Genomic DNA, 14,343 nt, shown 5'->3' with positions numbered 1-14,343 from the left:
CAACTACAATGTTTCTCTATGACCTGAGCCCTTCTATCATTGACATTGATAATGACATGATGGGAACAGTGAGGAAATTACTCCCCTCTAACCAGCTGGATGATGATCACTATTGGGCTGTTCGCTGTATTTCTACCATATACAGTATATTTGGTGGTTTTTGCTCTTTTACCAATATCCAGCAAGTCTTTACCTGGTAACTAACGTGACTGAGAAGTTACTATGGGATGGAGTCACAGCCGTCCTCTGATTGGTGGATGTGTAAAAGACTCCGTCCTTCGTGGACAAGATACAAGATCCTCCCAAGTAAAATACCTGGTAGTGTCCAAGAGGAGCAAGGACATGTTGGACAACACAGCAGAATCCGTACAAAAGGTTGATTGTTCTGATGACTGCTCATGTTTGAGTTAAAACATTTCCACTGGCTCCATTAAATTCTGTGTTATCCTTGCTCTTCCTCGACACATGACTGAGGACATTCCAGACTGCAATATGCAGGCAGTAGAAGTTTAGACTCGACCATCAGTCATAGCAGTTGATACCATTGTGATAATGTAACAGGCAGTAGTTTAGACTCACCCATCAGTCATAGCAGTTGATACCATTGTGATAATGTAACAGGCAGTAGTTTAGGCTCACCCATCAGTCATAGCAGTCGATACCATTGTGATAATGTAACAGGCAGTAGTTTAGACTCACCCATCAGTCATAGCAGTTGATACCATTGTGATAATGTAACAGGCAGTAGTTTAGGCTCACCCATCAGTCATAGCAGTCGATACCATTGTGATAATGTAACAGGCAGTAGTTTAGGCTCACCCATCAGTCATAGCAGTCGATACCGTTGTGATAATGTAACAGGCAGTAGTTTAGGCTCACCCATCAGTCATAGCAGTTGGTACCATTGTGATAATGTAACAGACAGTAGTTTAGGCTCACCCATCAGTCATAGCAGTTGGTACCATTGTGATAATGTAACAGACAGTAGTTTAGGCTCACCCATCAGTCATAGCAGTCGATACCATTGTGATAATGTAACAGGCAGTAGAAGTTTAGACTCGACCATCAGTCATAGCAGTCGATACCATTGTGATAATGTAACAGACAGTAGTTTAGGCTCACCCATCAGTCATAGCAGTCGATACCGTTGTGATAATGTAACAGACAGTAGTTTAGGCTCACCCATCAGTCATAGTAGTCGATACCATTGTGATAATGTAACAGACAGTAGTTTAGGCTCACCCATCAGTCATAGCAGTCGATACCATTGTGATAATGTAACAGGCAGTAGTTTAGACTCGACCATCAGTCATAGTAGTCGATACCATTGTGATAATGTAACAGGCAGTAGTTTAGGCTCACCCATCAGTCATAGCAGTCGATACCATTGTGATAATGTAACAGGCAGTAGTTTAGGCTCACCCATCAGTCACAGCAGTTGGTACCATTGTGATAATGTAACAGGCAGTAGTTTAGACTCGACCATCAGTCATAGCAGTTGATACTATTGTGATAATGTAACAGGCAGTAGTTTAGGCTCGACCATCAGTCATAGCAGTCGATACCATTGTGATAATGTAACAGACAGTAGTTTAGGCTCACCCATCAGTCATAGCAGTTGGTACCATTGTGATAATGTAACAGGCAGTAGTTTAGGCTCACCCATCAGTCATAGCAGTCGATACCATTGTGATAATGTAACAGGCAGTAGTTTAGGCTCACCCATCAGTCATAGCAGTTGGTACCATTGTGATAATGTAACAGGCAGTAGTTTAGGCTCACCCATCAGTCATAGCAGTCGATACCATTGTGATAATGTAACAGGCAGTAGTTTAGGCTCACCCATCAGTCATAGTAGTCGATACCATTGTGATAATGTAACAGGCAGTAGTTTAGGCTCACCCATCAGTCATAGTAGTCGATACCATTGTGATAATTTAACAGACAGTAGTTTAGGCTCACCCATCAGTCATAGTAGTCCATACCATTGTGATAATGTAACAGACAGTAGTTTAGGCTCACCCATCAGTCATAGCAGTCGATACCATTGTGATAATTTAACAGGCAGTAGTTTAGGCTCACCCATCAGTCATAGTAGTTGATACCATTGTGATAATGTAACAGGCAGTAGTTTAGACTCGACCATCAGTCATAGTAGTTGATACTATTGTGATAATGTAACAGGCAGTAGTTTAGACTCGACCATCAGTCATAGCAGTTGATACTATTGTGATAATGTAACAGGCAGTAGTTTAGGCTCACCCATCAGTCATAGCAGTCCATACCATTGTGATAATGTAACAGGCAGTAGTTTAGGCTCACCCATCAGTAAAGTCACAGCAGTTGATACCATTGTGATAATGTAACAGGCAGTAGTTTAGGCTCACCCATCAGTCATAGTAGTTGATACCATTGTGATAATGTAACAGGCAGTAGTTTAGACTCGACCATCAGTCATAGCAGTTGATACTATTGTGATAATGTAACAGGCAGTAGTTTAGGCTCGACCATCAGTCATAGCAGTCGATACCATTGTGATAATGTAACAGGCAGTAGTTTAGGCTCACCCATCAGTCATAGTAGTTGATACCATTGTGATAATGTAACAGGCAGTAGTTTAGGCTCACCCATCAGTCATAGCAGTCGATACCGTTGTGATAATGTAACAGGCAGTAGAAGTTTAGACTCGACCATCAGTCATAGCAGTCGATACCATTGTGATAATGTAACAGACAGTAGTTTAGGCTCACCCATCAGTCATAGCAGTCGATACCGTTGTGATAATGTAACAGGCAGTAGTTTAGGCTCACCCATCAGTCATAGCAGTTGATACCATTGTGATAATGTAACAGGCAGTAGTTTAGGCTCACCCATCAGTCATAGCAGTCGATACCATTGTGATAATGTAACAGGCAGTAGTTTAGGCTCACCAATCAGTCATAGCAGTCGATACCATTGTGATAATGTAACAGGCAGTAGTTTAGGCTCACCAATCAGTCATAGCAGTCGATACCATTGTGATAATGTAACAGACAGTAGTTTAGGCTCACCCATCAGTCATAGTAGTCGATACCATTGTGATAATGTAACAGACAGTAGTTTAGGCTCACCCATCAGTCATAGCAGTCGATACCATTGTGATAATGTAACAGGCAGTAGTTTAGACTCGACCATCAGTCATAGTAGTCCATACCATTGTGATAATGTAACAGGCAGTAGTTTAGGCTCACCCATCAGTCATAGCAGTCGATACCATTGTGATAATGTAACAGGCAGTAGTTTAGGCTCACCCATCAGTCACAGCAGTTGGTACCATTGTGATAATGTAACAGGCAGTAGTTTAGACTCGACCATCAGTCATAGCAGTTGATACTATTGTGATAATGTAACAGGCAGTAGTTTAGGCTCGACCATCAGTCATAGCAGTTGATACCATTGTGATAATGTAACAGGCAGTAGTTTAGGCTCACCCATCAGTCATAGCAGTCGATACCATTGTGATAATGTAACAGGCAGTAGTTTAGGCTCACCCATCAGTCATAGTAGTCGATACCATTGTGATAATGTAACAGACAGTAGTTTAGGCTCACCCATCAGTCATAGCAGTCCATACCATTGTGATAATGTAACAAGCAGTAGTTTAGGCTCACCCATCAGTCATAGCAGTCGATACCATTGTGATAATTTAACAGGCAGTAGTTTAGGCTCACCCATCAGTCATAGTAGTTGATACCATTGTGATAATGTAACAGGCAGTAGTTTAGACTCGACCATCAGTCATAGCAGTTGATACTATTGTGATAATGTAACAGGCAGTAGTTTAGGCTCGACCATCAGTCATAGCAGTCGATACCATTGTGATAATGTAACAGACAGTAGTTTAGGCTCACCCATCAGTCATAGCAGTTGGTACCATTGTGATAATGTAACAGGCAGTAGAAGTTTAGACTCGACCATCATCATAGCAGTCGATACCATTGTGATAATGTAACAGGCAGTAGTTTAGGCTCACCCATCAGTCATAGCAGTCGATACCATTGTGATAATGTAACAGGCAGTAGTTTAGGCTCACCCATCAGTAAAGTCATAGTAGTTGATGTAACAAATAACGCAGAGTCCTCTGTCAATTGTACAGAAATATTTATTGTGTAAAAATAATGCAGTGTTCTGTGGACTTAGCCGTATACAAAGTGGAACAACACATTCGTCACTAAGACAAAACAGCACTTATTGAAGCATAAAACACAAATAAATTACAATATAACCTACATATCGATGAAGAAGCCTATTTCACATTTGCATAGGGATAATTTGTTCTGAGAAACAATATTCAGTAGCACATTCGTTCTATTCCCACATTGGATTAAACACACTGACCGTTTTCATCACTAAGAGAATCATTTCTGTGTTTTCCTTTTTTCCTTTTCAACATGCAAGGTAATCAATTATTCATGGAATTAACTGTTAGAATGTAGACTTGCTAAAAGGGGTATCCAGGCTCCTCTAAACACCACAACACTATGTTCAAAGCCATGACAACTCAAACAGTCACAAATTATCATTAACAGGACTTTAGAACATTTTTGCATTTTTTTCTCTTGCCAAACTAAATCTACTAATTTGTAACTAAATTTTTGATTTTCAATAATTTTAACAGAACTAATTATTTTTCCTAATAATCAGCTTTACTTAATAATATAAAATCATTTTCTAAATTTTTCAACTTGGCATATTTCTAAAGTGACATGAGTTTTATAAAATCAAGATCTTATACATTTACATTCTAACTTGTGACCTTAAGAAAAACCTACATCAGAGTACAGCATATTGTAATCACAACAGTTTAATAATTACAAGTACTTATGCTTTCAACAATGCTGAGTTGTTCTATCTGGTTAGGTGACAATCAATACAAAATTTTATTTCGCAAAAAAAAAAAAAAAATTGAAAAATATTTTGTATTTCTTCCCTTTAAATATACATGCAGAACTTAAATACAGTCATTCGTTATAAAGTAAGATATCTTCAACCAATGTAACATTATTTTAATTCATTAATAATCTAACGACCCTGTACTAGGTTGAGTACATTCATTCACTCACACACATTAACAAATATATTTAATTGGAATCATATCTCTGTAATAATTACTATTTGCAAAATTAAAACTATTAAATATAATATACTTTTTCTTAACATAGGAATATTGACATACTTCTATACTTTCCATTAATATTTTGTCACACTATTGACCTTGTATGTGAGTTCAGTACACACAACCCATCTTAATGGATCTATAATGGAGACTTTTCTCGGCCTAATCACTAAATGTCTGGCAAACGAGGATGGTTATTCTTTTTACATGTACAATGTAATTGTAATATCAGACACAAATTATCTCCCCTTACCAAGTTTCCAACACAACCTCTGTAGACCGAGAAACTTGGTTTTGTAAGACATTTGGTGCAAGGCCTGAGTGGAACGTATGATTGTCAGAAGAATCATGATAAATATGGCCCAAAACCATAGAAGATTAAGTATGATTTAAACATATAAGACACTGCAGCAGTCATAAAACTGGTTATAGAGTTCAGCAAAATGAATACTACTTTAAGAGATTCTAAACTACCAGTACTTTTTAACAAAAAAAGTAGTGAAATATTGGATGATTTACATTAACACCTTGTACATGTTTGTTTTACACATCCCATCCTTCATTCTTAATATCTTTAACAATCAAGTGTACTTTCAAGTAAACTAAAAAGAAAATATTATTGATTCAGAGGGTTGAATGTAATGGGTGGTCGGGTGGTACAGTGGTAACACGCCTGCCTTTCACCTAGACAGCCAGGGTTCGATTCCCTGAGCGGACATGAAAAGGTTAGGGGTCACCTACATATCCACATGGGTTTCCTACACATACTCCATTTTCCTTCCCCACTAAGACACCATGTCCACTTCCATCCAGGAACAAACATAATTAATGTAAGTTGATATAACTTGTTTCACAACTGTTGTAAAATGAATCAAGTTTACATTTACAATGCAACTGTGGAGCTCTCCTATAATGACGTGATGTGAAATATTTCTTGTTAACTCCATATAACACCAGGTACCAACACCTACCAGAAAGGTACGATATAGTGTACGTCCAAATTTACTTCTTAATGTATGACCTTTGTATAACTGAACTGAACAAAAATATGAGACAGATTTGATACAGAATAGGAGGGAATGAAGTCTAAACTGAAAACCAGTTAAAACTGTCTAATTGGAATACTAACAAAATTACCCTGGTAGTCCTTTTATTCAGATTTGACAAATCCTGGGTTTGAACTACACAGAAAGGGCGGTTTTGGCAGGTTATTTCTACAAACCATAATTCCAAGGACATTCCCATTTTAATGTTACACATCAGCTGATTGGTCAATTTATAATAAATGTACAAAGGACAGCCAATAGGTGAACTCAGAAAGGAGTGATATATCAGATTGGCTATTATTTCAAAACAAAAATACTTGAGTGGTTCATAAAGATAGGGCACAAATTAGCCCGAGTTTCCTCTGGCCATGATACCAGGTCTGGTGTACACCAGATATGGTGTCAGGGCCAGAGGAAACTTGGGCTAGGCACAAATTAACCCTAATGAATTATTAAAAGTATAGAAAATATCTCTTTTAATATAGTTACAGAATAGTTCATATATTTCAAAATTTTGTAAAATTCTATTCAGAGGTAGTGATTTTTCTTTACCAATGACTATTTTTTTACCTGTGACCGAGCAGAAAAAAAATCTTATCCACCAACAAGGATTTCTTACCAATGGACAGAAATGTGAAATTGAATCTATCGACAAGATTTCTTACCTGTGACAGAAATGTGAAATCCCATCTATCGACAAGATGTCTTACCTGTGACAGAAATGTGAAATCCCATCTATCGACAAGATGTCTTACCTGTGACAGAAATGTGAAATCCCATCTATCGACAAGATGTCTTACCTGTGACAGAAATGTGAAATCCCATCTATCGACAAGATTTCTTACCTGTGACAGAAATGTGAAATCCCATCTACCGACAAGATTTCTTACCAGTGACAGAAATGTGAAATCCCATCTACCGACAAGATTTCTTACTGTGACAGAAATGTGAAATCCCATCTATCGACAAGATGTCTTACCTGTGACAGAAATGTGAAATCCCATCTATCGACAAGATTTCTTACCTGTGACAGAAATGTGAAATCCCATCTATCGACAAGATTTCTTACCAGTGACAGAAATGTGAAATCCCATCTACCGACAAGATTTCTTACTGTGACAGAAATGTGAAATCCCAGTTATCGACAAGATTTCTTACCTGTGACAGAAATGTGAAATCCCATCTATCGACAAGATTTCTTACCTGTGACAGAAATGTGAAATCCCATCTATCGACAAGATTTCTTACCTGTGACAGAAATGTGAAATCCCATTTATCGACAAGATTTCTTACCAAAGACAGAAATGTAAAATCTCCAAGCTAATTCAGTCCACCCCTCCTGTTTCTGTACAACTCTGTGATTACCTCCAATACAGACAGCACATATCTTCAGATTGCAGCAAAAAATCTAGTCATGGGTTAGTTCTATGCCACATAACAGTTATGATACACAATAGAAATTTGATTAAAAGGAAAAGGTAAATTATAATTTCTCCTAAACAAATAATACTGGGGATTATATCACAATGCTAGACAGCATAAACTACTTAGATACGATGATAACTTTGGAACTTTCAGGTGTGTTATTAAAATGGGTCATATTATAGTTATGCTAAAACTCCCAGAGACAGAGAAGGAAGTCTGAAACCTGCAGGGACTGGAGAAGGAAGTCTGAAACCCGCAGGGACAGGAGAAGGAAGTCCGACAGCTTCTATTTAGCCTGCAGACATCCGTTGTCATATGAAGATGGATTCCAACAAATCCAAGGAAATTCTGCAAGATGGTCGTTGAACTTGTCATATTCAAGATTGATTCTGGTGGCAAATGTAGACTAAAATGTTCAAACTTAACTCTGGTATGTCATAAACTTCCCTCCTCTCTAAAAAGAAAAGGCCTGGTCATAATGCTATCGGTACAAGTACAATATTGAACACACCCCATTATAATACGAGTCCCTTCTACAGTAAGAGCTATAAAAGTTAACCACCTTTTTCTGCTCAGTGCTACATAAAATGCTTGTTGGAATGTTTATACTGTAGGTAACTACTTTACAATTATTTCCTTAACACTGATACACAGAAAGCATTTCTAATTCTGGAAAAAATAGGTTTTTTTTAAAAAAAATTTAGCAGAAAGTTTACCTTATATTTTACATGAAACCATTTTCTCTGTAATTCAGTGTCCCCCAGATTTCACAGAAACACGGACACCTACAGTGTGGCCTATGACAGTGAAGAATGAATATCTCGAGTAGGAAGATACCATTGGGCACATGTGTCATTCATCCAAGATTTTTGTCTTGTTATGATCTAGATCTATCTCACACAGACATGGCAGGCTACAAATCTGATCCCGTTACTGAACTGAAAACATCCAATAATTCAGTTATTATATCTAAATTGAGAAACAAATATTTGCAACAATATTTTCATTTTAAACATCTAAAACATTTTATTGCAAATTGATTTTAGCAGTAATTCTAAAACGATAGTATTTTGGTGAAAGTGGATCACCGGGCTAGTTTTATGAAATAACATATGATTGTTAAAACACACCAACATTCGAGACAATGTAGTCTGTTGATATAACATACACCTGTATCCCTGACATGTGGACTAGAATGTGACTGTAACATTCGGGACAATGTAGTCTGTTGATATAACATACACCTGTATCCATGACATGTGGACTAGAATGTGACTGTAACATTCGGGACAATGTAGTCTGTTGATATAACATACACCTGTATCCATGACATGTGGACTAGAATGTGACTGTAACATTCGGGACAATGTAGTCTGTTGATATAACATACACCTGTATCCATGACATGTGGACTAGAATGTGACTGTAACATTCGGGACAATGTAGTCTGTTGATATAACATACACCTGTATCCATGACATGTGGACTAGAATGTGACTGTAACATTCGGGACAATGTAGTCTGTTGATATACCATACACCTGTATCCATGACATGTGGACTAGAATGTGACTGTAACATTCGGGACAATGTAGTCTGTTGATATACCATACACCTGTATCCATGACATGTGGACTAGAATGTGACTGTAACATTCGGGACAATGTAGTCTGTTGATATACCATACACCTGTATCCATGACATGTGGACTAGAATGTGACTGTAACATTCGGGACAATGTAGTCTGTTGATATAACATACACCTGTATCCATGACATGTGGACTAGAATGTGACTGTAACATTCGGGACAATGTAGTCTGTTGATATACCATACACCTGTATCCATGACATGTGGACTAGAATGTGACTGTAACATTCGGGACAATGTAGTCTGTTGATATAACATACACCTGTATCCATGACATGTGGACTAGAATGTGACTGTAACATTCGGGACAATGTAGTCTGTTGATATACCATACACCTGTATCCATGACATGTGGACTAGAATGTGACTGTATTACCCTTATTATCATAGTATCTGTGTGGTTAATGTTCTGTACAACAGGGAATATATACAAGGGAGATAACTCATCCCCGTTTTTTAAATCATCCTCAAACTCACCTGTATTGTTAACAACCATATACTAGGAATGAAGACTGGGGTAGTATGTTGAAGTGAATATTACCTAGCTAACTGATGATTACTTACATCAGATGTAAGAGTGATACCTCTGTACTATAATATTGACAATTTTATATAATTATTCCAATCTTTTAGTCACATCAGAAGACAGTTATTCTACCTAATGGTTCACAGATCTGTAACCAACCCACCTTTCATATGGTAAAATTAAACAATTCTAGGGATAAATATGTTTCTTGTGTAAGTTTGGTGAATCTAAAACTACACAATATAAGCAATATTTGGCATTATAGAGAGTGGCATTTTTAGGAAAAGTTAGAAAAGGAATCAAATCCTACACTGATGGATTTATTATCCATTTATACATAGATTCACACTCATAAGTACATATATTTCAAAAACACAATCTCTCATTTTAAATGGTCATATCTACAGTGATAGGACTCTGAATGCTACATGTTATTGACTTCGACCCTTTCACCCTTACTGACCATATTAGACTTCAAATGATGAATGCATGGCAGAGTCCACTTAAGTTTCTTAGGGTTGAAAGGGTTAAAACTCAAATAAACTGTAAACACTAACATTCATATGTGTTAGATATGAACAGCAATCACTATCACTGTACTCCTTCATTATAATCAGTATTTCTATACTGCATCACTATTACATGGAAAGTCAAACCTATATTTAATGAAGATTGTTTATTTCTGCCAATCACCTAAAAGATGATCATATTGACTACATAAACAACATATACCCGATAATCTATGGTCAGTCATGTATCTGAGACTTTTATTAATTATAAATTGTACTTTATCATGGAAAGTTTACCTGTTACATCACACAACCAATTGTTTACACAATTAATTCCCTGTCCGAGGCCCTGTATAAACCACAACCTTCTCAATATGGAACTAGTACACATTGAGCTATAGAAGACAGAGGAAGGGAACTTTGTAAGGAGAAGCCGTTCCATTCATGTCAACTCACTACCATGCCATCTCTATGTTGATTTTACTACTATAGTAGCATTTTGGTTTTGGACAATATTCGCATAATTCTGGATTTAAAAAGTACTGACCCAGGTACCTAAACAGCACACCAGTAAACCATGCAAGTAGAAGGCACACTTCATTTCAATCTATTGTCAAGCATGTAAGGTCTTCATTTCAAACAATTGACACACAAAAAAACAAAAAGGCCCATGGGCCTGAACAGTCACCTGACTTCTGAAATATTTTTGCCAATTTGACCTTTTTGACCCCACCCATCAGCCCTTAGGGGTCAGTCAGACCAACATTTGGAAACCATCAAACTGCCTTCCAAAGCTGCTATTTCTAACTGAGAATTAATTCCAAAAGAGATCCATCAAATCAGTCAAAAATGTGATTTCCCTATATAAACTATAGTAAAGCTTACCTCCCTCCCCAAGTAGAAAACATGAGACTACAGGGTCATAAAATCCACAATTTTGGTAAAGCACCTCAAGACCCCTTCCATCTATGAAAAGTATTTGATTCCACCTCATTTGGGTTTAGAGAAGTTTTTGAAATTTCAGTCAATTTGACCCCTTTTGGTCACGCCCATCAGTCCCCTGGTGGAGTGTGGGAACCATATAATTCACAATTTTGGTTGACCTTTGGACATGGAGGATTTCTGCAAATTTCATTAAAATTGGTTCATGGGTTTCTGAGAAGAAGTCAAAAATGCAAATTGATTAAGGATGGACAACTCACGACGACGGACAAAGGTGATTAGAAAAGGTCACTTAAAACTTTGTCTCAGGTGACATAAAAAATGGTGAAAAACAGAAAAAAGAAGGAAGAAAATACAGGATGCATTTGCAAATGCAAATTAACTAAAAAAAAAGCAATTTGTTCATGAAGCTCCGAGAAATGTAGATTGAAAAACCTTAATTTATTGCTGTAGAAGCTCATAAAATAGAATTTTAGATATGGTGATCAGGAAATAAATGATCCTGAAATTGCCTATAAAGACCTGTAGACATTCTGATGAGAACTACCTGATTAAGAAACTAAACATTTGTTTTTTGCCCATGTTCCCATTTAATATTCAATGTTCTTGTACTAATAGAAAATGTCTTTGATTTGAAGACGAGACAACACTGTTTGTTATTTTTGTTTTTACTGAGAACTGACCACAATGCTCCTTAACCTCAGTATTAATAGTATTTCAGTCATTATTGGGGGTAGACAACCTCAGTATTAATAGTATGTCAGTCATTATTGGGGGTAAACTCTATAACATAATGTTATACAGTAGCTTAAATCATAAATGTTGCTCTAAGTTACAAAATAAACATCTTTATATTTTACACAAGACATTGTCCCATTTTATCTTTCATTTTTAATTTATCTTCAAGACCCTTTCCCCCAGTTAAATAAAGATATCTTGGAATACAACAAGTTTATTGACTAATAAAGCTTTTATTTGTGTTTGCTTTGTTTGTGTGTTGTGAGGATGTTAACCAAACACAATAACATCACTTATATTCTACATTATCACAACCAGCACTGAGCTGGCTATCAGCAGCAATCAGTCGAGATCCTTAACATCTTAAGCATACAGGTTAAAGACACAAGTGTAATAGTTTCTTAAGTCCTACCTGTCCAAATAAGCACTGTAACACACATAATAAACACACATACAGACACACAATCATTACTAGGCCATTTCCAAACAAATATTGCTAAAAGGGCATCGCTAGTTAAGGCTGGTCACTTTAGGTAATAAACTGGTCACTTTAGGTAATACACTGATCACTTTAGGTAATGCACTGGTCACTTTAGGTTATCACATAGAATGTCCAATCATACTGTTATTCCTTTTGTACTTTTTGAACATCAAGATGATCAAGCTTCTGAGTGTAACCACTGATAAGCTGATGCATCATGCCCAAACACGGAGGATCACTTCTCCAGTATAAATGGTCAGATAGAGCTAGTCTATACTGATGGACCAGGCCTCCTGGGCTTACGACAGGTAAAACATTGTTCTTGTTAATCATATTCCTTGATGACGAACCACACACCTGATAACCGTCCTGGTACATGTAGTCCTTCTCCATGCTGAACAATGAATACTATACATATCACAAATAGGGGACTAAACATCAGGCTGATTATACCAGTCTCTGCTGTATCCCCAAACACCTTCAGTGTAAAAGTTGTCTCCCTTGTGTCAATATCGCACATCCTAGCACTATAACATATGATATATTGTGTAAATATTTCAATGTGACACCACAATTATGGAATTTAGCACTGTTCCACCTCTCCCAAACTGCAATGTTTTTGTCAAGATGGTATTATGAATTTAAATGGTTCAAACCTGGCATTGATTTACTCCAGATTCACAGAATATTGTACCAATTTTTCCCTGGACACAGTTTTCCTTTGTTCATATCACTTTTGATTTGTAAATACAATGTACCTATTTTATATCTGGTGTTGAATACATTAACATCAAAAGTTCTCTCCCTTACTTCAAAATCCCACAGTAACATACAGCCACTTTAAAGTAATCGTATGTTAATGTCCCATTATAGCACACATTTGGAATCACGCACAGCTCCATGAGGTCTCACATATTTCGTATTACATTTATTGACATGCTTGTGCTGAGACAGGGTTTGCGAATGTAATGGTTTGAATGCTTTAATGGACGTCTACTCCAAGTTGTTCATAAGAATTTGTAGTTCACGGAATACGGTACCGACTTTTCCCTGAATGTTTTGTCGTTTGTCCATGTCACTTCTAATTTGTAAAATAACACTATAAGCGGCGTTACACTTCCTATACCTAGAATAAAACCAAAAACATACATCAAACATCTGGGATAAATCTGAAACTTCTAACATGGAGAGACATCAACAGATCAACTTTCAGAGCTGGATTATGTTTGATTGTACGAGAGGGAAATGTGACCAATCATCGACTAAATTAAACAACACACAATTGAAATGAGAAATAAGGATTCTGACAGTCTGCATTACATATCTAATACCTCCTAGTCCCTACCATACAACCAATTCTGTAACAGCTCTTTATAACATCGCCTTCTCTCTTAATTTACATCTCTATCTATCTTTTTTAAACTTAAATGTTTTTGTTTTGTCAGTTGCTAAGGAAGTTCCAAAATATTTTTCTTATTTAAAAACCAACCTCTTTTAGAATATGATAACTGGTAAATAATCAAATAAATATCAAGCGCTCTGAATCTAGTTTTATCAAATTTTATTTAGACAAGCTAGTCCAATTTTTCAGATTCTACTATAAAAGTGCACATTTTAGCATTTTTTATTATAAAGTTACATGAAGTAAATAATTTTAACCTCAGGGTACACCTATGTTTGAGTAAGTTTAACTGCCAATACAGGATCTGTCAAGATCCTCTGGACCAAATTAAACTCAAAATTACAATGAAGTGTTTTGTTGCTTTAGTATTAACGAAAATATCACCAGCTCTAAACTTCTGAATCAGTAACAAACAGAATAGCAGTAAATTAACACATTAAATAGTCTTATTATACCCACAACAGATATAAC

At 36.7% G+C, this 14,343-nt stretch overlaps 2 protein-coding genes across 3 annotated transcripts in view; one reads left to right on the top strand and one right to left on the bottom strand.

The window, feature by feature from the left end:
* The first annotated feature begins 222 nt into the window (after nt 1–222).
* Nucleotides 223–3,370, top strand: LOC117338579 (dentin sialophosphoprotein-like). Its single transcript, XM_033899936.1, has 4 exons — nt 223–400; nt 742–1,437; nt 1,525–2,094; nt 2,853–3,370. The coding sequence occupies exons 1-4, from the start codon at nt 223–225 to the stop codon at nt 3,368–3,370; spliced, it is 1,962 nt and encodes a 653-aa protein (XP_033755827.1).
* Nucleotides 3,371–4,123: 753 nt separating this feature from the next.
* Nucleotides 4,124–14,343, bottom strand: part of LOC117337890 (katanin p80 WD40 repeat-containing subunit B1-like) — a 36,259-nt gene continuing 26,039 nt past the window's right edge. The window contains exons 18-19 of one of the 2 annotated variants that reach the window (XR_004534912.1): nt 11,994–13,596; nt 4,124–11,950 (exon numbers count right to left, since the gene is read on the bottom strand). Coding sequence is in view for 1 of the 2 variants with exons in the window: in XM_033899032.1 (XP_033754923.1) it covers nt 13,464–13,596 (133 nt within the window). In the remaining variant the exon portion in view is untranslated. Of the gene's footprint in view, nt 13,597–14,343 lie in introns of both variants that reach the window. The other variant, XM_033899032.1, reaches the window with a different exon arrangement.

This window comes from Pecten maximus, chromosome 11 (assembly GCF_902652985.1).
Source record: "Pecten maximus chromosome 11, xPecMax1.1, whole genome shotgun sequence".
NCBI classification, from domain to species: Eukaryota; Metazoa; Mollusca; class Bivalvia; order Pectinida; family Pectinidae; genus Pecten; species Pecten maximus.
This window is presented reverse-complemented; position numbering and strand designations above follow the sequence as displayed.

Bases quoted from the DNA above. Each gene is read 5' to 3' on its own strand.
- LOC117338579 (XM_033899936.1), top strand. From the start codon at position 223: ATGGGATGGAGTCACAGCCGTCCTCTGATTGGTGGATGTGTAAAAGAC. The intron at 401-741 runs GTTTGAGTTAAA...ATAATGTAACAG, and splicing joins TTGTTCTGATGACTGCTCAT to GCAGTAGTTTAGGCTCACCC. The intron at 2,095-2,852 runs GTAGTTGATACC...ATAATGTAACAG, and splicing joins AGGCTCACCCATCAGTCATA to GCAGTAGTTTAGGCTCACCC.